This window comes from Leucoraja erinacea, chromosome 19 (assembly GCF_028641065.1).
Source record: "Leucoraja erinacea ecotype New England chromosome 19, Leri_hhj_1, whole genome shotgun sequence".
In the NCBI taxonomy this organism is placed as follows: domain Eukaryota; kingdom Metazoa; phylum Chordata; class Chondrichthyes; order Rajiformes; family Rajidae; genus Leucoraja; species Leucoraja erinaceus.
Window position 1 is genome coordinate 23,391,633 of NC_073395.1, and position 24,805 is coordinate 23,416,437.

The 24,805-nt window shown below is 45.4% G+C and overlaps 1 protein-coding gene across 1 annotated transcript in view; it reads left to right on the forward strand.

Annotated features, from left to right (window-relative positions):
• The window catches only part of ppm1h (protein phosphatase, Mg2+/Mn2+ dependent, 1H), a 105,436-nt gene that overhangs the window by 43,373 nt on the left and 37,258 nt on the right, over positions 1-24,805 (forward strand). The window contains exon 2 of the mRNA XM_055650666.1: positions 18,686-18,851. Coding sequence (XP_055506641.1) covers positions 18,686-18,851 — 166 coding nt within the window. The remainder of the gene's footprint in view (positions 1-18,685; positions 18,852-24,805) is intronic.

Genomic DNA, 24,805 nt, shown 5'->3' on the forward strand with positions numbered 1-24,805 from the left:
TCTCAACCCCATTCTCCTGCCTTCTCCCCATAACTCTTGTAATCACAGAGACCATCATATTAAAGGCAATGGGTCTTCTGGTAGTTGGCTTTCACTTTAGTTTAGTTCAGTTTAGAAATACAGTGTGGAAACAGGCCCTTCGGCCCACTGGGTCCGCGCCAACCAGCGATGCCCTCACATTAACACACACACTAGGGACAATTTACATTTATACCAAACCCAATTATCCTTAGATCTCTATATCAAGGTATGTTTTAAGGTCAGTTTATTGTTACATATACCAATTAAGGTACGTTCTCCCCAGGACCACGTGGGTTTTCTCCGAGATATTCGGTTTCCTCCCACTTTCCAAAGACTTACAGCATTGTAGGTTAATTGGCTTGGTGTATGTGTAAATTGTCCCAAGTGTGTGCAGGATAGTGTCAATGTGCGGGGATCGTTGGTCAGTGCGGACTCGGTGGGCCGAAGGGTCTGTTTCTGCGCTGTATCTCTAAACTAAACAAAAATAAAAACTAAGTGATAGGTGGATGCAGGTGAAGAGCAAGATCGGTTATGATTGGCAGAAGGTTGGACAAAGGAGAGATGATAAACAAACAAATCTAATTGAATTCTCCAATTTTAGGTAACTAACCTACAAACAACCCTCCCCCCTCCCCCCCCCCCCCCCTTTTCCTCTCACTGGGACACCCATGCTGCCAGCGGTGGTGGTGAAAGCGTGTATGATAGTGGTGTTTAAGAGGATTTTATTCATGCCGGGAATGAAGGAAATGTGGATCACATGCAGGCGGAGGAGATTAGTTTAACTTGGCATCACGTTCAGCACAGGCATTGTGGGCTGAAGGGCCTGTGCTCTACTGTTCTATGTTATACTGTCAGGTCCATACAATTTCAGGTCAGCAACTGAAAGTTTGGCTTGAGATATTGTACCAAGAGGGTGGGGCAACAAAGTGGGCAAGTTTCTAGATTAGCATTAATGTAGAAACATAGAAAGTAGGTGCAGGAGTAGGCCATTCGGTCCTTCGAGCCAGCACCCGCCATTCAATATGATCATGGCTAATCATCCATGATCACATGGGTGTCGACCCGAAACGTCGCCCATTCCTTCTTTCCATAGATGCTGCCTGAGCTACTCCAGCAATTTGTGTCAATCGTCAATTTAAACCAGCATCTGCAGTTCTTTCCTACACATCCAAAATCCGTACCCGTTCCTGCTTTCTCCCCATATCCCTTGATTCCGTGAGTGTGGCCTGTGCCCTTGATCCAGTGCCAGACTTCACAACAGCAGCTGGGGAATTACCGAAGCTTGGGATTGAAAGGCTGGTCTCACTGTCATTTAAAACAAAAAGCTGGACTTGGTTGACTGATGTCCTTCAGAGAACAAGAGCAGGTCTGTGAGCCACTCGGACCAAAGGATGCGCTGACAATTAACTGCCCTCTCGTGTAACTTGGAAAGGCACTCATTTACCAAAGGAATATAAACAACAGCCTTGACAGGGATGTTCACTTTCAATGGACAAATATAAAAAATATTTCCTGTCAATAGACAGACAACAGGTGCAGGAGTAGGCCATTCGGCCCTTCGAGCCAGCACCACCATTCAATGTGATCATGGCTGATCATCCCCGATCAGTACCCCGTTCCTGCCTTCTCCCCATATCCCCTGACCGCTATCTTTGAGCCCTATCTAGCTCCCTCTTGAAAGTGTCAAGAGAACCGGCCTCCACCATCCTCTGAGGCAGAGAATTCCACAGACTCACAACTCCCTGTGAGAAAAAGTGTTTCCTCATCTCCATTCTAAATAGCTTACCCCTTATTCTTAAACAGTGGCCCCTGGTTCTGGACTCCCCCAACATCGGGAACATGTTTTCTGCCTCACGCGCGTCCAAACCCTAAATAATCTTATGTTTCAATAAGATCTCATCCTTCTAAATTCCAGAGTATACAAGCCCAGGCACTCCATTCTCTCAGTATATGACAGTCCCGCCATCCCGGGAATTAACCTTGTAAACCTACGCCTCACTCCCTCAATAGCAAGAATGTCCTTCCTCAAATTAGGGGACCAAAACGGCACACAATACTTCAGGTGTGGTCTCACTAGGGCCCTGTACAACTGCAGAAGGACCTCTTTGCTCCTATACTCAACTCCTCTTGTTATAAAGGCCAACATGCCATTCGCTTTCTTCACTGCCTGCTGTACCTGCATGCTTACTTTCATGACTGATGAACAAGGACCCCCAGATCCCGTTATACTTCGCCTTTTCCCAACTTGACACCATTTAGAGAATAATCTTATCTTCCTGTTTTTGCTACCAAAGTGGATAACCTCACCTTTATCCAATTTAACTGCATCTGCCATGCATCTGTCCACTCATCCAACCTGTCCAAGCCACCCTGTATTCTCATAGCATCCTCCTCACAGTTCACACTGCCACCCAGCTTTGTGTCATCTGCAAATTTGCTAATGTTACTTTGAATCCCTTCATCTAAATCATTGATGTATATTGTAAATAGCTGTGGTCCCAGCACCGAGCTATGCTTCTTTGTTTCATTGTATTGAAGAGTGATGAAGAGTGACACAAAAGAGGAGGAAGAGGGGCGGTTGCAGCGTCAGAGATACAGGTTCGATCCTGACTAAGGGTTCTGTCTGTACGGAGTTTGTACGTTCTCCCCGTAACTTGGTGGGTTTTGTCCAGTTTCCTCCCACTTCCCAAAGACGTGCAGGTGTGTATGTGTGTATGAACGGGTGACCATTGGTTGGCGAGGACTCAGTGGGCCGAAGGGCCTGTGTCCACACTGTATCTCTTTTCGAGGAGGAGAAGGGGGAGAACTGGTGCGACATCAACCAAGATTCAAGGGAAAGGATTAGGGGGTGGGGGGAGGGGGAAAAACATCCCAGATGTTTGAGGGGGAGAAAGGGGAGGGGGAAAGGAGTTGTTTGTAGGGGTTACCTAAAATTGGAGAATTCAATGTCATATCATTGTGTCGGAGGCAACCAAAGAAGAATATGTGTCCAGTTTACCTGTAGCCTCGCTCTGGCAATGGAGGAGGCCCAGGTGAGAGAGGTCACTGTGGGATTAGGAAGGGGAGTTAAACATTTTTAATCAACTGGGAGACCCAGTAGGCCTTGGCCTTCAGCGAAACAGTCAGCGAGTCTCACAGATTGTTGGTGGGGTGGGCGAGTGAGTGGGGAGGAATACTCATCATAGTGCGTGCCCAACAGCCTTGCATGGGACACGGTGCTGTTGTACTTTGTTTTAAATGGGATGTGTCGTGGATAATAGGGCAGCCACAGTGGCGTAGCAGTAGATGTGCTGCCGTACAGCACCTGCAGCGCTGGAGACCCGGGTTCGATCCCGACTACGGGCGCTGTCCGTGACCACGTGGGTTTTCTCCAAGATCTTCGGTTTCCTCCCACACTACAAAGACGTACAGGTATGGAAGGTTAATTGGTTTGGTGTATGTGTAAATTGTCCCTAGTGTGTGAAGGATAGTGTTAATGTGCGGGGGTCGCTGGTCGGTGCGGACTCGGTGGGCTGAAGGGCCCGTTTCCACGCTTTATCTCTAAACTAAACGACACTTAAAAAATAGGGATTATAGATATCTTGCTTAGAATGGACGAACTGGGCCAAAGGCCTATAACTACGATTCAATGTATTTTGAAAGTGATCATCCAATGCAGACAAAATGTGGGCCATCCAGGCTCAGGTGAGGCAGAGGTTGATGTGCACCTGCTCCAACCTCATCTACTGTAACTGGTGTTCTAGATGTGGACCCCTATATATCGGCGAGACCAAGCGCAGCCTGGGCGATCATTTCACTCAATCCGCCCTGGCCTACATGATCTCCCATTTGCCAAAACATTTCAAATCTCCTTCCATTCCCCCACTGACCTTTCTGTCCTGGGCCTCGCTTACTGTTAGAGTGAGGCCACAGGCGAATTGGAGGAACAGCACCTCCTATTTCGCTTGGGCAGCTTACAACCCAGCGGTATGAACACTGATTACGTTAATTTAAAGTAACCTCTCCATTCCCCCACTCCTCCCCCCTCCCCCACCCTAGTCATCCTACTAGTTCCACTAGTTGTATCCCTGTTATCCCAGCCATTATGGGCTCCACCCTTCCTTGGTCATCTATTGCTGGCCTTTTCCTATTTCCATCTCCCCCCCCCCCCCCCCCCCCCGACCCCTCTCTCCCCTCTTCTTTCAGTTGAAGAGGGTTCAGACCCGAAACGTCACCCATCATTTTTCTCCAGAGATGCTGCTTGACCCGCTGGGTTACTCCAGCGTTTTGTGTCTATCGTCGGTATAAACCAGCATCTACAGTTCCTTCCTACACAAGATGGACTTTGAAAGCAATGATTACTGTATTTCAAAAAACCTTTTTGCAGAAAAATGATTCTATGTTAATTTCAATGCAGTCATTGTAAAAGTGCTGTGCGCCATTATAATCTGATCACAGAAAGGTTGTTAGTGTAATTTGTTTTCTTCGCAATAGAAAATTGCCTCAAGTTGGTACAGAGTAATGGAAATCTATGTCTCCTTGGGCCATCCCGCTTTGTAAAGGGAGGTAATGAGTGGGCTGCTAATCGGTAGCCTGCCATTGCTTCACAGATGTAATTAGTTAGCAGAACTGTTATTCTCAATATTTAATAAGATGAGCGGGGGTGAACTGTGCAGCTCCAGTAGAGATGGGCCTGTGTATAGACTACAGAGTGGCTCAAAGAATCACCAGCACTGCTCCACTTTGGTGAGGTGTATCTCTACCTTCTAGTAACCCTTGTGTCCCCTCTCTCTCCTCCCTCCCCCACTAGTTTTGTTTGTATCCGAGTTAGGTGTATTGTCGAGTTACCTGGCTAAGGGGATAGTGGAGAGACCGGGATTGTGTCCCATCTCATATTGAATGGCGGTGCCGTCCGAAGGGCCCCCTACCCTGCACCTAATTTTATGTTTCTTGTTTCTATCCCTTCATTATCACTTCTACAGCCAACAAAGGAACCACAGTGGACTCCACCTTTCCTGAGTCATCGGTGCTGCCTCTGATTTGTTTTGTACCTTTTCGTACCTTTAGTTTCCCTCTCCCCTGACTCAGTCTGAAGAAGGGTCTTGACCCGAAACGTCACCTTTTCCTGTTTTCCAGACCTGCTGCCAGACCCACTAGGTTACTCCAGCATTTTGTGTCTATCTTGGGCGATGTGTTTGTTTGGACACTTTTGCCTGATGCCAGGGGCACACATACATGTGCTCACATTTGGAGGGAGTACTTGTGCACGTCCATAATCTGACCTTAAGTCTTTGTTTTTTCCCCAAATTAAACTTTTCAGAGTAGGAAATATATACAAAACGAGAACAGTGCAAAAACTCCTCAGACAGTTATTAGTGTCATATTCAGTAGTCATATAGAGTGATACAGTGTGGAAACAGCCCAACTTGCCCACACCGGCCAACAATGTCTAAGCTACCTTAATCCCACTTGCTTACGCTTGGTCCATATCCCTCCAAACCTGTCCTATCCATTTACCTGTCTAACTGTTTCTTAAGTGTTGGGATAGTCCCAGCCTCAATGACCTCTTCTGGCAGCTTGTTCCATACACCCACCACCCTTTGTGTGAAAAAGTTACCCCTTGTATTTCTATTAAATCTTTTCCCCTTCACCTTGAACCTATGTCGTCTGGTCCTCGATTCCCGTACTCTGGGCAAATGACTCGCAACAATCCTTAAACCAAGCAACCTTGCTCTCTGGTGGCCTCTTGGAGTGACATCCCTTCCCCTGTTTGAGGGGCGTCTCCACCACACTCTGCCCCCCAATGTCCAGCAGCGGAAGGACCCTAGACTGTAGTCCTCCCCCACAGAGCCTTGGCGTTGGCTGCACCGAGCTTCAATGCTTCCCTCAGCACGTACTCCAGCAGTCTAGAGCAGGACAGTCAGCAACATTGAGGAATTCTTTGCCATGGACGGCTGTGGAGGCCAAGTAAGTGGATATTTTTAAGGCAGAGATAGGTAGATTCTTCATTAGCACAGGTGTCAGATGTCATGGGGAGAAAGCAGGAGATTGGGGTTAGGAGGGAGAGATAGATCAACCATGATTGAATGGCGGAGTAGACTTGATGGGCCGAATGGCCTGTCTACCCCTTTTCCTTATGACCTTAAGACCTTATTCCCTGGCGGACATCTCCTGCTGTGGGGCCAACATGTTCCGAGCAGACCAAAGTGTCTTTCACCGAGGTGAAGATGTTCCAGCAGCGCTTGATGTCCTGACATCCTTCATGTGATTATTGAAGGGGCATGTGGGAGGGTGACGGTCGTTGTGTCGTTGTACCCTCACTTGCTGCCTTGTTATTTACCCCTGCTTGCAGCAGCTGGTTTTAAGTAGTTTGCAAAATTATATTGGAGCGACCGATAATGTAATAACACAAAACAATAATCAGTTTGAGATAAGATAACCGGCTTTCTTGGAACATTATTCAGCAGAGTGTTAGCAAAGTTAATTTGCATTTTCAAAAAGAAAAATCACATTTCATATCTGAAAATCTACCTGCTGCAAATAGGCTAATCTGGTGTTTCCCACGCAGAAGTATTTATGTTTTATTCATCTGACATTAGCTAAAAATAACTTGTTTGTTTGATGTAACAAATGTTCCTGAAGCCATTTGATTAATTTATCTGATTACAAAGCCTTGCCCCGTTGAGTTGGTGGCAATTTAACTGAATACATTCACCCCACAGAGTTGCACGGGATAACAAACTGATGAAATGCGGTGTCATGCGGCCCAGATGGAACAATTAAATTCTTATTTGCTGCAGCACAATAGAATATGTAAACATAGTATACTGTAAACAACACGATAAACAAGAGAAAATAAAACGTTCAGTGTGTGTATATATATATATATATATATTCACTTACCCACAAGTACACACACACACATACACATACTATATATATATATACACACACACACACACACATACTCTAAAAACAAACAATAGTAGTGTAATAATAATAATAGTCTATTGATGTTCAGAGCTTATTTGAGGTTGTAGTGTTTAATACACTATGAGGTACTTTGAGGTCTGAAGAAGGGTTTCGGCCCGAAACGTTGCCTATTTCCTTCGCTCCATAGATGCTGCTGCACCCGCTGAGTTTCTCCAGCTTTTTTGTGTAACCTGTAGTGTTTAATAGCCTGATGGATGTAGGGAGGAAGCTGTTCCTGAACCTGAATGTTACAGTTTTCAGGCTCCTGAACCTTCTTCCCGATAGTAGGGGAGAAATGAGCGTGTGGCCAGGATGGTGTGGGTCTCTGATGATGCTGGCTACCTTTTTGAGGCAGCGACTCCGATAAATCCCTTCGATGGTGGGGAGGTCAGAGCCAATGTTGGACTGGGCAGTGTTCATGACTTTTTGCAGTAATTTACGCTCCTGGACGTTCAAGTAGCCGAACCAGGCCGTGATGCAACCACTCAATATGCTCTCATCTGTTCACCTGTAGAAGTTCAAATCCCCTCTGCTTCTTGTATTCCTTATGCTAAATCTGTGTCCTTCAGTTTCCTTGCTCTGATCAACCTCCTTATGTGTTTGTTTTAAAGGTAGTACCAGTCCAAGTAGATATTAAGAATTTTTTATGTTAGTCTGCACCTGGACATTCATATTTTACTTGGCAGCTCACAATCCAGCGACATGAACGTTGATTTCACTAATTTCAAGTATCCGCTGCATTCCCTCTCTTCCCACCCCCACCCTCCCTCACCTTAGTTGTCCTACTAATTCCACTGTTTGCATCATTGTATCCCTTCATTATCACCTCTTCTGCAGCCATTAATGGGCTCCACCCTTCCTTGGTCATCTGTTGCTGGCTGATTTGTTCTGGCCTTTTCCTACCTCCAGTTCTCCACCCCCTTTCAGTCTGATGAAGGGTTTGGACCAGAATCGTCACCTATCCATCTTCTCCGGAGACTCACTGAGTTACTCCAGCACTTTGTGTCTATCTTTGGTGGAATTCTCGGAAGCCATTTTAAGGAGATAGTACAAGTTATCTTTTGCATGTAGAAGAGAAAGAGCTACCAGAGGCTGAGTACAGAAATGGCAGTGTGTGTGTGTGTGTGTGTGTGTGTGTGTGTGTGTGTGTGTGTGTGTGTGTGTGTGTGTGTGTGTGTGTGTGTGTGTGTGTGTGTGTGTGTGTGTGTGTGTGTGTGTGTGTGTGTGTGTGTGTGTGTGTGTGTGTGTGTGTGTGTGTGTGTGTGTGTGTGTGTGTGTGTGTGTGTGTGTGTGTGTGTGTGTGTGGGGGGGGGGGGTGTTCTGTTCTGTTCCGGCAGCACAGTCAGAACAATGCTTCAGTAACGAGAAATGATGGTGCGAATGGTTGCCCTGATTGTCTCATTGTACAGCTTCAACTCGCCACGTTGATTAGTTAAACGCCATAGTTCTGTTTGATTGCTGGTTGCCGCTTATCAATGATAAATTGAACCTGGTGTCAATCTTGTATCTCTTTCAGCCATTATCTTTTTGCCAATTTTCATTCCCTTGCATTGAATGGTATCTGTCATAATTTTGCCCATTTGTAGACTATGTCAACTTTTTTTGTGTCGGAAGGCTTGTTTATACCAAAGATGGACACAAAGTGCTGGAGTAACTCAGCGGGTCAGGCAGCATCTCTGGAGAAAAAGAGTAGGTAATGTTTTGGGTCGGAACCCTTCCTCAGACAGCATTCCGACCTAAAATATCACCTATTCTTTTTCTCCAGAGATGCTGCCTGACCCACTGAGTTACTCCAGCATTTTGTATATGTCTACTTTTCATTTTAGAGATAGCACATAAAAACAGGTCCTTTGGCCCACCGAGTCCACACCGACCATCAATCACCCATTCACACTAATTCTATACCATCATTCTTCTATCTCATCCGCTCCCTACACTCTACTGGGCATTTTACACAAGGCAATTAATCTACAAACCCACATTTCTTTAGGATGGGGGAGGAAACTGGAGCATCAGGCCAAAACCCACATGGTAACAGGGAGAACGTGCAAACTCCACACAGACAGCACCTGAGGTCAGAATCAAACCTGGGTGTCTGACGCTGTCAGGCAGCGGCTCTACCAGCTGTGCCACCCTACTTCATGAGCTGCTTCATCAGATTCAAGTGCCCCTTCTCCATTTAATAGTATCTGTAAGTTCGACCAAAGCTCAGTTTAAACTTTCAGCAAATTAAAGGGCCTGTCCCACTTGGGCGTCATTTGCGCATCACACATGTGGCGCGCGAGGATTTTGAGCATCCCAAAATCCTGGGGCGCCACGCGCTACTGAGCGTCACTGCATACGCCACCACACCTCACCACGCATCATGCACGGCATGCGCGCGTCACCACGCGCCAACCAAGTTTTAGGATGTCACGCAAATGACGCGCAAATGGCGCCCAAGTGGGACAGGCCCATAACACATCTTGCATCAGTCTGAAGAAGGGTCTCGACCCAAAACATCACCTATTCCTTCGCTCCATAGATGCTGCCTCACACGCTGAGTTTCTCCAGCAGTTTTGTCCACCTTCGGTTTATCCAGCATCTGCAGTTCTTTCTCAAACATCTTGCCATTTAATCTCTGACTGCCAGGATTTTCTCTGTTTGACGCTTGGGTTTAGAGCAAAACAACAGTGTGATTTATGCAGAGTGAATTTTTATATAAAGCAAAATCTTGTATTAATTAAACTGCTGTCTTTGGAATGTCTTGTTATGGGTCAGCTAATTGATTTTCATAATTCTATAATGATGGTGCAATCTCACTTGTGTTCACATCCAAGTCAGTTCCTTGACTGCGGCTTCACTGCTGCTGCGGCAGACACCAAGGCCGCAGCCTCACGGGTCAGAAGTGGAGACAAATAATCTAATTATTTCGATTCAGAAGTGGATTATAAATAATCTAATTAAGCAAAGTGGTGCCTGGGTCAACAGAGCCCACAGCTGGAGCCCGAGTCGATGGAGCCCGCAGCTGGGACCAGGGCAGATGGAGCCCGCGGCTGGGGCCTGGGTCGGCACCACGGAGGCGTCTGGATCGGGCCCGGCGGCGACAGTGGAGAGGTCGGTGTGGTAGTCGAGGATGGCGCCGACCGACATACGAGGGCGGACCACGTGGGAGTGAGGTCGCTGCTGCCGGGGGAAGGAACAATTGAGGACCCGGTGTGGGAGGCCCACCATGGGGGGGGGGAAGAATGAAGGGGACCTGGCACGGATACTTTGTAACTTTGTCAGTGCCGTATGTGGCGACTAATCGCATACCTGGGGTCTGCAAGCAAAGACTTGACACATGTGACAATAAAGTATTCTTGCCTTCATTCATTGATGAACACATAATCTGCCTGGCATTTAGGTTCGGCACTGAGGTGCAATTTTTTTGAATGCGGCATTAATCAGATGCCCCACCTACCTTCTCAGACTAATGAAGAAGACTTATTACACCATTGTCTGTGTCTAGCCAATATTTTCCACTTAACCAACATTATTAAAAGAAGGGTTTCAGCCCTGAAACGTTGCCTATTTCCTTCGCTCCATAAGTGCTGCCTCACCAGCTGAGTTTCTCCAGCATTTTTGTCTACCTTATTAAAACAAAATATGTTATCACATTACATTGCTATTTACAAGACGCTGTAGTATGCAATTTAATTGCTGCGTTTTCTAAATGTTGGTAAGGACCACATTTTAATAACCTCTTGGATTTATGTAGCACCTTTTAAAAAAAATGTCCAATGGCATGATGTTACCAAAATCAATTTGACACTGATCCACAAAGGGAGATATTAGGACAAATTTTCAAGAGCTTGGTCAAAGGGATATGTTTTAAGGAGGTCAAAGAGAGATGGAAGAGTTTAGTCATCATAACCACATATGCTGGAGCATTGTGGGCATTGGGTTTACTTAGAAAGATAATTATCATAGTGTCAGCTAAATAATTGAGTGACCATTTGAGGCAAAAACTAATGTTCTTTAATTTACAAATAATCTATTTAAGCAAAGGACACAGCAAGAGTGAAGAGTGTTTAATTAGTATATGTACTGACAATAAAACACTTCTTCTTGCAAATGAAACATAAACCAAAGGAATAGTTAGATCTCAAGCCGGATGTTGAGCAGCCAGGTTGTTGTCTCTACGTCAATATCTGCCAGGCCCTGAGCTCCATTTGGTGGGTGGTAGAGCGGGCAACTGGAGATGACATGGTTGGCTGTTGTGTGGTTCTGCTCCGCATTCATAGGCTGGGCTCTAGTGGAGCCCCCACCTCCACATAGAAATATAGAAACATAGAAAATAGGTGCAGGAGGAGGCTATTCAGCCCGTTGAGCCAGCACCGCCATTTATTCTGATCATGGCTGATCTTCCTCAATCAATAACCCGTGCCTGCCTTCTCCCCATATCTCTTGATTCCACTAGATCCTAGAGCTCTATCTAACTTTCTTAAATCCATCCAGTATGCTGGCATTGAAACGCCCAACTCCAGTACGAAGTCTGTTGAGCTTCACCCCTGCTCCTCTGGGGAGGTCAGACCCTGTGCAGCTTTTATCTGGTGAAGAGATGTAGCTCTTTATCTGGTGAAGAGATGTAGCTGTGTAATGGAGATGAGGTTGCCTTCCACTCCTGTGACCACTTGGTGGCTATCCAGTGTGCTTTTGTGTGTTGGCTAGCTGGATGGATGCTAGGAGTTGTTTTCCATGTGGAGCAAAGTGATGGGACTTCAGTCGGGGTGGCCTCTGCTCTCTGCTGATGGAGAAGGTGATCTGGGGCCACGGCACGACGAGATAGTGCCAGAGTTGCTGCTTGCCTTTGGATCCCTGCAGGTGGAATGCCTGCAAGTATAGGGAGCTGCTTGAATGGAGGAGGTTGATGGCACCCAGTGATGGTTCACAAGGTGCTGTTCAGGCTCGTGTCTACCAGGCTAATATGTCTACCACTACTCCATACGGGTGCTCAGTACTCAGCTGGCATATACACAAGAGCTAAGGCAGAGGTACAAAGAGTTGATGGACTGGCTCCCCAATTTGTTCCTGCCAGGCGTCGGATGAGGCCGCTGCGTGCCATGACCTTGTCGCGGAGACCAGCCTGGTGTTGACGAAATGTAAGCGACCTGTCCAGCTTTACGCCGAGGTAAGTGGGTGTTTGTTTGAAGTCCAAGCACCTGTTGTTAACGAAGACAGCTAGCTCTCGCTTAGCTTCACAATAAAACGCTGAAAATCTAACATGCAGCATGTTAACAGGCCCATAAATGCAACATACATAGATGATTAATCGGATTCATTAATTCATTAATTAATTTTAAAAACATGGTGGTGGAGTAACTCAGCGGATCAGTAATGTCCCGCTGAGCTACTCTAGCACTGTGTCGATTTTTGTAAACTGGCATTTGCAGTTCCTTAGACGCAAAGTGCTGGAGTAACTCAGCGGGTCAGGCAGCATCTCTGGAGAATAGGAACAGGTGACTGGAGAAGGGCTCTGACCCAAACGTCATCTGTTTCTTTTCTCCAGAGATGCTACCTAACCCGCTGAGTTACTCCAGCACTTTGTGTCTATCTTCGGTATAAACCAGCATCTGCAGTTCCTTCATCCACAATTTATCTGTAGTTCCTTATTTCTTGAATAAAGTAATACCCCTGAGAGTGCCAAAATGTAGGTCTTTGATCTTGGCTGCCTTTTTGAGGCAATGCCTCCTAAGATAGATCCCTTTGTCAGTAGCTATGGTGGGCCGGGCAGTGTCCACCCCTCACAGTAATCTCTGTATTCCTGGGCATCTGAGTTGTTGTGATGCAACCAGCCAGTATGCCCTCGACAGTGTCCTCTACTGCACCCAACGGTGGCACAGCGGTAGAGCTGCTGCCTTACAGCCAATGCAGCGCCCGAGACCCGGGTTCAATCCCGACCACAGACGCTGTCTGTACGGTGTTTGTACGTTCTCCCCGTGACTTGTGTGGGTTTTCTCTGAGATCTTTGGTTTCCTCCCACTCTCCAGAGACGTACAGGTTTGTAGGTTAATTGCCTTGATAAATGAAAAATTGTCCCTAGAGGGTGTTAGGATAGTGTTAATGTATGAGGATTGCTGGTCGGCGTGGAACCAGTGGGCAGTAGGGCCTGTTTCCGTGCTGTATCTCTAAACTAAACTAAAAGTGTACTGCAAGAAGCTGAGAAAGCAAGATACTTGGATTACATGTGTAGGAAGGAACTGCAGATGCTGGTTTTAACCATAGATGGACACCGAAAGCTGGAATAACTCAGCAGAGATCACCATGCAGAAAAGGAATAGGTGACGTTTCGTGTCAAGAAAAGGGTCTCGATGCGAAACGTCACCTATTTTTCTCCAGAGATGCTGCCTGACCTGCTGAGTTACTCCAGCTTCCTAGGCCTTTACTTGGATCACATATTCTATTTTAGAATAGGAACTATTATTCACAAAATATTCGCCGTCCTTTTCAATAGCAGTTAAGTGAATATCTGAAGGTGGTGATGGAATTTTCGCAGAGCCTTCTGTTAGCTCCCTCTTGTGGTTGAGACCTTGCATAACAAAAAGCAGAACAGGGTGACTATCAAGGAAAAAAATATTATCACAGAGATGTAGACGCAAAGATCTACTGATTCTGAATTACAAAAAAAGACTCAAAATGCTGGAGTAACTCGCAGAGAACATGGATAGGTGATGTTTCGGGTTGGGAATCTTCAGACTCAAAGGATCCCGGCCCGAAATATTACCTATCCATGTTCTCCAGAGATGCTGCCTGACCTGCTGAGTTACTCCAGCACTTTATGTCTGTTTTTTTTTAATATATCCTCACAGATTTGATATTTGGATGGAAGTAAGAGCATTTTTTTCAGACCCTTGCCTCCTTTCTACAAGTTTAGCTTGACATAGTTAAAACTGGTGAGAAGATTGTAGACCCAAAACAAATTCCCAAGACTGAGATAGAAAGAGTGCAGGGAAGATTAACAAGGATGTTGCCAGGACTCGAGGGCCTGAGCTATAGGGAGAGGTTGAGCAGACTTGGACTTTATTCCTTGGAGCGCAGGAGGTTTGAGGAGCGATCATGAGGGAACAGACGGGTGAATGTACATCGGCTTTTTCCGATGGTGGAGGAATCAAGAACAAGAGAGCATAGGTTTAAGTTGAGTCAGAAAGATTTAATAGGATTAAATTTTATTACACAGAGAGTAGTGAGTATATAGAATGAGCTGCATTTAAATGAACAACATTTAAAAGACACTTCTCCTTTCGTGTCCATCTTCCATGTTTCAAATGTTGACATCGCTGTCATCTTCTATCCTGAAAGGACGCAAGCTTCCAGCAACAATCAGTGCGAGCCATCACTTGTTGCAATAGATGATGGTGGTAGCAGAATTAGCTCAAGATACTTCCAGTTTCCCACGACATGAACGCTTCTGCTATGGGGCCAAATATGCTGCTAGGAAAGATTAAGAGGGCAGGGCTAAATAAGACTAGCATAGGTGGGGCATATAGGTCAGTGTGGATATGTTGGGTCAATAGACCTGATTCCATGTTGTGACTTAAAGATGTACTCTGACTGTTAAGGGAATAATGGAAAGTTAATGAACTTTTAATGCTTCGCTACTATTTATGGTGTTGAAATGATGTTGTTTTTGAGCAGTATTTGAAAGAATCACATGCAGTTCCCCATCTTCAATGGCAAGACTCCAGAACAGCTTTCTAAGGGTTCCCTGTGTAATGCCACGCGATGTCAGTTTCAGAATGCACCACACTACTGATACTACTGCTATTAACATTTAGCTAGCAGATGTAACCCCAGCAGCCAGCCTGTTTAGGCACATGCGTACGCAACCTGGAGTCAACAAAGTGGATGCGTATTCGTGCAGCTAATGGGAAAGAGCGTGTAGGAAAGGTCATGTTTAAATTAACAGGGCAGGGGGGTGAGACCCAATGCAAGGAGACAGAGGGTCATAAAAGGAGGACAGAAGCAAAAGGTAGAAGGAAGATAAGAAAAACTAACCTCATAGCGTTGTGCCTTAATGCGAGGAGCATTCAAAATCAGGTGGATGAATTGAATGCGCAGTTAGTAGTTAAGGGATATGATATAGTTGGAATTACGGAGACATGGCTCCAGGGTGACCAATGCTTGGAGCTAAACATGCAGGGGGATTCGATATTCAGGAAGGAAAGACAGAAAGGAAGAGGATGTGTGGGTGTCTTTGCTGGTTAAAGAGTCAAGAGTGTTTTATTGTCATATGTCCTGGACGGGACAATGAAATTCTTACTTGCTGCAGCACAACAGAATATGTGAATATGTAAACATTGTATATAGCAGGGGAAAAATAAAAAAGTTCAGTAAATAACAAATATAGTGCAAATAACAAATAATAGTATAGCCTTTTGCAGTTCAGAGCTCATAGCTTATTCGTTGTGTTTAATAGCCTGATGGCTGTGGGGAAGAAGCTGTTCCTGAACCTGGACGTTACAGTCTTCAGGCTCCTGTACCTTCTTCCTGATGGCAGTGGTGAGATAAGTGTGTGGCCAGGATGGAGTGGGTCCTTGATAATTTTGGCTGCCTTTTTGAGGCAGCAACTACGATAGATCCCTTCAACGGTGGGGTGGTCAAAGCCAGTGATGGACTGGGCAATGGTCACAAGTTTTTGTAGTCTTTTTCACTCCTGAAGAGGAGATTAATGCAATAGCAAGGAGAGACATTAGCTTGAATGTTGTAGAATCGGCATGGGTACAACTGCGAAATAGCCAAGGGCAGAAAACGCTTATTGGAGTTGTATACATCCCACCAAGCAGTAAGGAGGTTGGGGACGGCATCAAGCAGGATATTAGGGATATGTAGCAAAGGTACAGCAGTTATCATGGGTGACTTTAATCTACATATAGATTGGGCCAACCAAATTGGTAACAGTGCTGAGGAGGAGGATTTCCTGGAATGTATACGGGGTGGGTTTTTAAACCAGTATGTGGAGGAACCGACTAGAGGGCAGGACACCCTTGACTGGGTATTGTGTAATGAGGAAGGATTAGTTAGCGATCTTGTTGTGCAACAGGGGCCATAACATGGTGGAATTCTGCATTAGGATGGAGAGACTCGGGTCCTGAACTTGAATAAAGGAGACTTTGAAGGTATGAGACAGGAATTGGCTAGGATAGACTGGCGAATCTATACTATTACTACAATTACTATTACATCTTGACCACTGCGTCTGCGTTGTTTATTAAATTTGCGGGAAAAAGGTATCCTATATCACTAGGATTTTTTCGCCACCATACTCACCGTTCTCCTCTGCTCCAAGCGCACCAAGTTTTTGTCCCGAACGGTGGAAGATTGCAAAAGTTATGAAGGGGGTTTTTAAAAAAGCGTCAAATTGGTCTTCTCGCCTGTCAGTCACCATGAAGGTAACACCCTTCCGGCACCGGCTGGAGAATAAAACCCCGGAGGTGGGGCTGAGTCCATGAGCATGTCAGGAAGCCGCCTGTCCAGAAGCCGCCTGTCCAGAAGCCGCCGAAAACAAAGCTGAAGCAGCGAAGTGTGGGCTGTGTTCCGTGGGCAGGGGCGGGCTGTGTTCACGGGGGAGGGCTGTGTTCGTGGGTGGGGGCTGTGAGCGCGATACGTGCTGGGGTCTGGAGCACCTGAGTGAGTCTGGAGCCGGGTCCGAGAGCAGGAGTGCGGTTGGGGCCGGGAACCGGTGAGCCCACACACCCCCCCTCCCACACACCCACTGCCCTACACCCCCTCCTGCCCTACACCCCCTCCTGCCCTACACCCCCCTCCTCCCCTACAGTGCCCCCATCCCCTACACCCCCCCTCCCTTACACCGCCCTCCCCTACACTGCCTACTCCTGCACCTATTTTCTATGTTTCTATGTAACCTAAAATTATAGTAACGGTTGAAAGTCAAGATTGATCATGAGTTTGACCAGGGGTAAAAATCTGAACATAGGCAGTCACAGATCTACTGTCACAAATGGGTATCACGGTGGCACAGAGGTAGAGTTGCTGCTTTACAGCGCCAGAGACCCGGGTTCAAGCCTGAATACGGGTGATATCTTTATGGAGTTTGTACGTGCGACCACGTGGGTTTTTCTCCAGGTGCTCTGGTTTCCTCCTACACTCCAAAGGTGTGCAGGTTTGTAAGTTAATTGGTTTTGGTAAAACTATAAATTGTCCTTAGTGAGTAGGAAAGTGCTAGTGTACTGTGTGATCGCTGGTTGGTGCGGACTCAGTGGGCTGAAGGACTTGTTTCTGCTCTGATTCTCCAAAGTCTAAAGGAGTCACAGATCTCCGTGAGGAGAAAGAATGTTGAACCCAGTAAAAAAGCCAGTTGTTCTGTTAGTAAATAAGGACTCTTTTTCTCACAGAAGAGCGGTTGAACACGAGTCCGAAGATGAATTTTGGATATTGTATGTTTGACATTTCAGGGAATTTTTGCCAGAAGAAAGTTTCAACTGGCCTATTTTCAATAGGTTCAATTTCCAGGGTTGTGTAAAGGAATCTCCAAGCCTCTGTGACTTTATATCGAGGATCTGCCTGCTGTTGGGTCGTTATTGTTACCGGCAGCCCAGGATAAGATCCACCACGTGTTCAGATAATGGTTGTCCACCACTTAACATTATCAAAAAAGTTTAACTGGACTTTCAACACTTAACTCGTTCTGGGACCTCACTCAGTGTGTAATGGTCGCTAAGTCTGCCTACAGAACATCGGAAATTCATTGCCAGGGAGAGTTTGAAATTGCAAAAAGCCCAATATAAATGCAAATTCTTTCATTCTTACTGTCTCAAAATTCTACCATGAGCCATTTTGTTAATGCAAATGAAATTTCTTCATTACTCTAATAATTGGCCCAGAGTACACTTAATAACTAAAATGACCAGCGAGGATTCCATTATCTATTAGAATACAAGTGCAACAAGTCACATTTGCAAGGGAAAAATTGAGAGGGGCAAAGTTTAAAGGAGATGCGCAGGGCAATATTTTTTACATAGAGGGCAGAGAGTGCCTGGAACATGCTGCCAGGGGTGGTGGTTGAAGCAGATATGTTAGTGGCATTGAAAATACTTTTGTATCTGCAGGGAATTGAGGGAGATGCTGCCTGACTGCTGAGTTACTCCAACAATAAGATGGACACAAAGTGCTGGAGTAACTCAGCGGGCCAGACAGCATCTCTGGAGAAAAAGGATGGGCGGCGTTTCGGGTCGGGACCTTTCTTCAGACTGAAGAAGAGTCCCGACCTGAAATGTCACCCCTCTTTCTCCCAATATGCTGCCAGACCCGCTGAATTACTCCAGCACTTTATGTCTAAATGGGTTGATCAATGCATTTGGAGACACGAGAGACTGCTGATGCTGGAATCTAGAGCAACAAACACTCTGTTGGTCGAACAGCATCTACCGATGGACAACCGGTCTTTTGGGTCGACGCTGAGTGGAGAGGGAAGGTGGTTAATTTAAAGAGGAGAGCCGGACGGTGGTGAGACAGAAATGAGAAAAAAGTGATTGGTGAACTGGGGAGAAGGGGAAGATCGATGGGTATATTGAGCCCGGTAGAGGAGGGGGAGAGATGGAGTTGGGAGCAGAGGCCGGTGAATGACGGGCGCTGCTCATCCCGCTGAGTTCCCCCAACAGATTATTTGCCAATCGTTGCATTGGTCTTTATTTTTGTGCACAATTATCTTACCAAACTCTTTATATTTTTCCAGGGTGATTAATGCAGGGAAAAGCACGCACAATGAAGACCAGGGGTCATGTGAAGTGGTGACAGTGAAGAAGAAAGCAAGTGCTCAGACCACACCAAGTAAGAACTCTTCAGTCAAAAGGAGGTCTTCATTGCCAAATGGTGAAGGGTTACAGATTAAAGACAACTCAGTAAGTGCTAATTCATTCTACTTTGTGAACACTGAGGGAAGAATGAGCAATGGCAATCACCTGGAAATATCTAGAACACTAAAGTGGTGCAGCGGTAGAGTTGCTGCCTTACAGCGCCAGAGACCTGGGTGAGATCCTGACTGTGGGTGCTGTCTGTGCAGAGTTTGTAGGTTCTCCCTGTGACCGTGTGGGTTTTCTCCGGGTGCTCCAGTTTCCTCCCACACTCCAAAGACACACAGGTTTGTAGGATAATTGGCTTTGGTAAAATTGTATATTGTCCCTAGTGAATAGAACAGTGTACGTAAAAAGCTGGAGTGACTCAGCGGGACAGGCAGCATCTCTGAAGAGAAGGAATGGGTGACGTTTCGGGTCGAGACCCTTCTTCAGACTAGTGAGGGATAAGGGAAACAAGAGATAGGGACAATGATGTGGAGAGATCGCTGGTCGGCGCGGACTCGGTGAGCCGAAAGACCTGTTTCTCTAAACTAAACTGAACTAAATTAAATAAAGGAAGATTAAGTATAATGTGTAAATACTGTGTGATGTAGAGTTACAGTAGATAGAGCCAAGAGTACCGAATCAGTCCATTTGGCTCAACTGGTCTATGCCAGCTGTAAATGGTTCTTGTCATATACCACTACATCTAATTATTGCCTGTTTTAGTTTTGCACTCTAGCCCCCTTCATGTGCTATCTAACTTCTCCCCAAAGATATCTATCTCAATTACTATTTGTGTAATATAGTCACAGAGACTTAAAACTTGAAAACAGGCCCTCACTCAGACCAACATGCCCCATCTATGCTTGTCCCATCTGCCTGCATTTGGCTATATTCCTCTAAACCTATCCTATCCATGTACCTGTATAAATGTTTATTCAATGTTGTGAGACTACCTGCCTCAACTACCTCCTCCAGCAGCAACCGCTCCATACACCCACCACATTTTATGTAAAAATAAATTGCCCCTCGGGTTCCTATTAAATCTTTCCTCCCTCACCTTAAACCCATGTGGTTCTCAATTCCCCAACTCTGGGCAAGAGATTCTGTGCTTCTACCCTACCTATTCCTCTCGTGATCTTATAAACCTCTAAAAGATCACCTCTGTAAGATCACCTCTAGAAGAGTCCTCCTGCACTCCAAGAAATAAAGTCCTAGCCTGCTCAACCTCTCCCTATAGCTCAGGCCCTCGAGTCCTGGCAACGTCCACATAAATCTTTTCCACGCCCTTTCCGTCTTAACAACATTGCAGTATTGATGTCAATCCCACCATATTCTGGGTAAATAGGGCAACACAGCCCTCGGCCCACAATATCCATACTGAACATTTGGCCGTTAAACTAATCTCCTCTGCCCGCGTGGATCTATATGCCTCCGTTCCCTGCATATCCATGTACCCATTCAAAAGCCTCTGAAATGTCACTATTGCATCTGTCTCAACTACAGCGACTCTTGGCAGCGCATTCCAGGCACCCTGTCTGTAAAGAGAAACATGCCCCGCACATCTCTGAAGAAGGGTCCCAACCTGAAACGTTACTTATCAGTCTGATGAAGAGTCCTGACCTGAAATGTCAACTATCCATGTTCTCCAGAGATGCTGCCTGACCCAATGAGTTACTCCAGCATTCTGTGTCCTTTTCTGTAAGCCAGCTACTCCAGTTCCTTTTTTCTTTAAACTTTGCCCCTCTCACCTTGAAGCTATGCTCTCTGGTCTTTGATATTTTCACCCTGGGGAGGGAGGGAAGGTCCTACACTGTAGCTATCTACCGTATCTATATACGTTTTTACACTTCTATCATGATTTTATATATTTTTTCCAGTGTGATTCTAAATGCTGTATTTCCACCTCATATTCTCTGTCGCTACCCCAGGAAACTGCTTCACAATTTTGAACATGGTTTTTAGTAGTCCAGGTTTTTGCAGAGAAAAGGCAATTTTGCTAACTGTCTTCATCGATCCAAACCCATCATTGTAATGTCTGTTCACAGCATGTATTCCTTCCCCTTTTAAAATTGATTGAAAAACTCTCAAGGCCGAGTCTCATCCTGGACACTGCCTCTTCTCCTCTCTCCCATCAGACACGAGATGAAGAAGTGTGAAAAGGCACACCTCCAGATTCAGCCACTGTTTCTTTCCAGCTGTTATCAGGCAACTGAAACATCCTATCACCAACTAGAGAGCGGTCCTAACCTACCATCTACCTCATTGGAGACCCTCAGACTATCTTTACTCAGTCTTTACTGGACTTTATCTTGCACTAAATGTTATCTCCTTCATCCTATATCTGTACATTGTCGATGGATTGATTGTAATCATATATAGTCTTTCCGCTGACTGGATCGCATGCAAAAAAAAAGTTTTTCACTGTACACGTGATTATAAACTAAACTAAACTCATCTTTGATACACAGTAGGCGACTGCCCATATGTTCAGCATCCCAGGTTTTTGTTACACTCCTTTGGGTGCCTGTCTTGCTAAAAGCACTGAATAAATGCAAATGCTTAGTGTAACACGTGCCGTTTTGCTTGTTGGATGTGCACTATTGCTTTAATGTGCAGGGATCATGGAGCTGGAAGAGAAATAATCTGTGTTACATTCTCACTCTATGCCTGTGAATTGCATTCATGAATGCAAGTGCACAAAACTAATAAGTCACAGATAACAGGAGAAAAGGCTTTTCAGAGTTCATCTGGCAAGATCTTGCATTCCTCGCAGATGATTCCTGTTTATCTTTTCAGTTCCATTACATATCTATTCCACACTTTTGAACGATGATGATCTTTTGAGACATGCTGGTAGAGTCATACAGCACGGAAAAAGGCCCTTCGGCAAACTCATCCATGATGACCAAGATGCCCATCTAATCTGCTCCCATTTACCTGTAAATGGACACATAGTCCTGGAGTAAATCAGCGGATCAGGCAACATCTCTGGAGAATATAGAGAGATAGTGACGTTTAGGGTTGGGACCCTACTTCAGAGTCCGACCCAAAACATCATCTATCCATGTCTCCAGTGATGCTGCCTGACCCGCTGAGTTACTCCAGCAATTTATATCCGTTTGTGTAAACATCTGCAGTTCATTGTTTCCCCATTTATCTGCATGTGACCCATATCTCCCTCTAAACCTTTTCTATACACGTATCTGTCCAAATGCCTTTTGAATGTTGTTATTGTACCGACCTCAAATACTCTGGCAGCTTGTTCCATATAGTGCTGTAGTGACAAGGAACTGCAGGTGCTGGTTTACCAAGGAAAGACACAAAATGCTGGAGTAACTCCATATAGTGCTGCATCTCCAGTGCTCCAATTATACTACTGAGTGAATGCTGGAGACTGGATTAGACAAAGTGACACACACAATCATCTTCTATAATTATGTTTCTTACATAGATTACTTTTATTGGTGCAGGTTTTTATTTATCTTTTTAATGTAGAAAAATACCATTCTGACACTATATTGCAGTGGGAAGGCAGCACATCATGAACACGTAGATGTCTGGTGTGAGGGTGGGTGGTTGTGAGTTGCATGATGAAACCTGTAGAGTAATGGCCTATTGGTATTTGCAACACTAGATTATATTGCACCCGTCACATTAAAAACTGCTCCTTCCTGTTTTATCATCACCACAGCCTAAAATTTTCATTGGGTTGAAACACCCAAATACAATGATTGTAAGTCACCCTCCCAGGCCACCATAATTGAGATGTTCTCCAAAGTAGCTAATATGAAGTGAAAGAATGTGGATATTCAGTAATTCAAATTACACAGCTCGGGGCTCGAGTACACTTGAGGTAAAGCGATTGCTGTGGTTTTGTGACCACAGGTGACTCGGGGGAGTACTGGTTAAAAAATTGTTCCTCCTCATTGACTTAGTGGTGAAGCAAGCACATTAAAGTAAATCATGTGCATCGTACAAAGCTGGCACAAGGCAGTGCCAGTGATCTGGAAACCAACGGTCCCGTGCTTGGGCTGTATGGCGTGCATCATGTGCTTGAGGTCAGGGCAAGGAGAAAGGCAATGCCAGCACTCAATGATCCATGACTACAAACCGCCCATTGCTTCTCAAATATTGTAACATGAGAGCCGAGGGAGATAGGAATCGCAGCAGACATTTGAAAATGCCATTTTAAAACCATTGTGTAGGAAGGAACTGCAGATGCTGGCTTAAACCGAAGATAAACATAAAACGCTGGAGTAATTTAGCGGGACATGCAGCATCTCTGGAGAGAAGAAATGGGTGACGTTTCGGATCGATATCCTTCTTCAGATGGTCTCCACCCGAAACGTCACCCATCCCTTCGTTCCAATGATGCTGCCTGTCCCATTTTAAAACCATTGTTAGGTTGAACTCGGTTTTTCCAATGCATCTAGTGAGATGATGACCTGTAAAGTATTGGTGTACAATGAGTTTTGTTTAGTTTAATTTAGAGATACAGCGTGGAAACTGCGGTAATGTATTTGCAGGCCAGGGACAGTTGCAGGGGATCATGAGAGGGTGGCTGATAGTTAGGGTGCTGGAAGTCTGGTTGAGTTGATGGCAGTCTGCAGTTGGGAGGTTCGTGTTGATATATGTGTGCGTCAAGGGTACAACGGTGAGGTTTTTTATTCCTCTTTTTATTCATCTTTCTAGACATAGCTGCCAAGACCAGCGTTTAATTATTCATCCCTACTTGCACCCGAGAATGTTTTGGTAAGATGCCCTCATGAAGTGCTGCAGCCCCCCAATGATACTAAGGAAAGGGATGTCTCAGGGCTTGGACCTAAAAAAAATAAAGGAATGGTGCTCAGTTTCATAAATTGACAAGTCATAGGAGCAGAATTAGGCCATTTAGCCCATCGAGTCTACTCTGCCATTCAATCATGGCTGGTCTATCTTTCCCTCTCAACCCCATTCTCCGCCTTCTCCCCATAACCCTTCTACTCTAGCCTCTACTACTCAAGAACCTTTAAATTTTAAACCTTAAAAATACCCAATGACTTGGCCTCCACAGCAGCCTGTGGCACAGATTCAACATCATCGACGGTCACTTGAAACAAGTATGACTGTCCTCTCATGGAGGACGTCTGTGCGTGACCTTGTTTAACGTGGGGAGACTGGTGCACAGACAGCCACCACACTGTCCTTGACAGATCTGGGTCAGAATCCAGTGGCATGGAATCCAAGACCACCGGAGACCCTTTTCTGCTGCAGCTTTCATCCGCCTTCCCAGCCGTTGTGATGCTCCACTAAAGTCAGCCATCATCCTCCGCCTGTTCCACCGTTGAGGTCTTGGTTGGATTGCTCTTTGTCAGAGACCTTACCACCATGGGTGACCCTACCAGGAGCATCGCTCCGGACGGCATCGCTCTCAGGATCACACAAGCTTCTCCACCACGACAATTAGTGTTTAATTGGTGGGTTAGCATTCAATAACCTGGACCAATGATGGGATGGAAGCTGTGAAAATAAAGTTAATATAATTAAACGCAATTTGAAATAAAAAAGCCAGTATGAATGCTATATCCTGCAATCTTTCTCTAATTCTAGCCTTTGTGCTTCTGTCAATTTCTTGGTCCTATCATTGAAAATCATACTTCCACCTTATTCTAAAATATTCTGGTTTCTTGTTTTTCTTTCATTTACCCTTTAAAACCCATCTTATGGACAAAGCGCTCCTAATACAGCTCAGTATCGAATCATTGTCTGATGTGCTACAATGAAGGATTTTAAAAATTGTATCTTTGTGTTTACTTAAGATTCCAGCTTCTACAGTTTTGTAGAACATCGAACTTCAAACAGTACAGCATAGGAACAGGCCCTCACCCTACAATGTCTCTGCCGAATCTTATCTGCCTGTACATAACCCATATCCCTCCATTTCCTGCAAATGCACATGCCTGTCCAAAACTCCCTTAAATTCCACTATAATATCTGCCTTAACCACAATCCCTGGCAGTACGTTCCAGGCACCC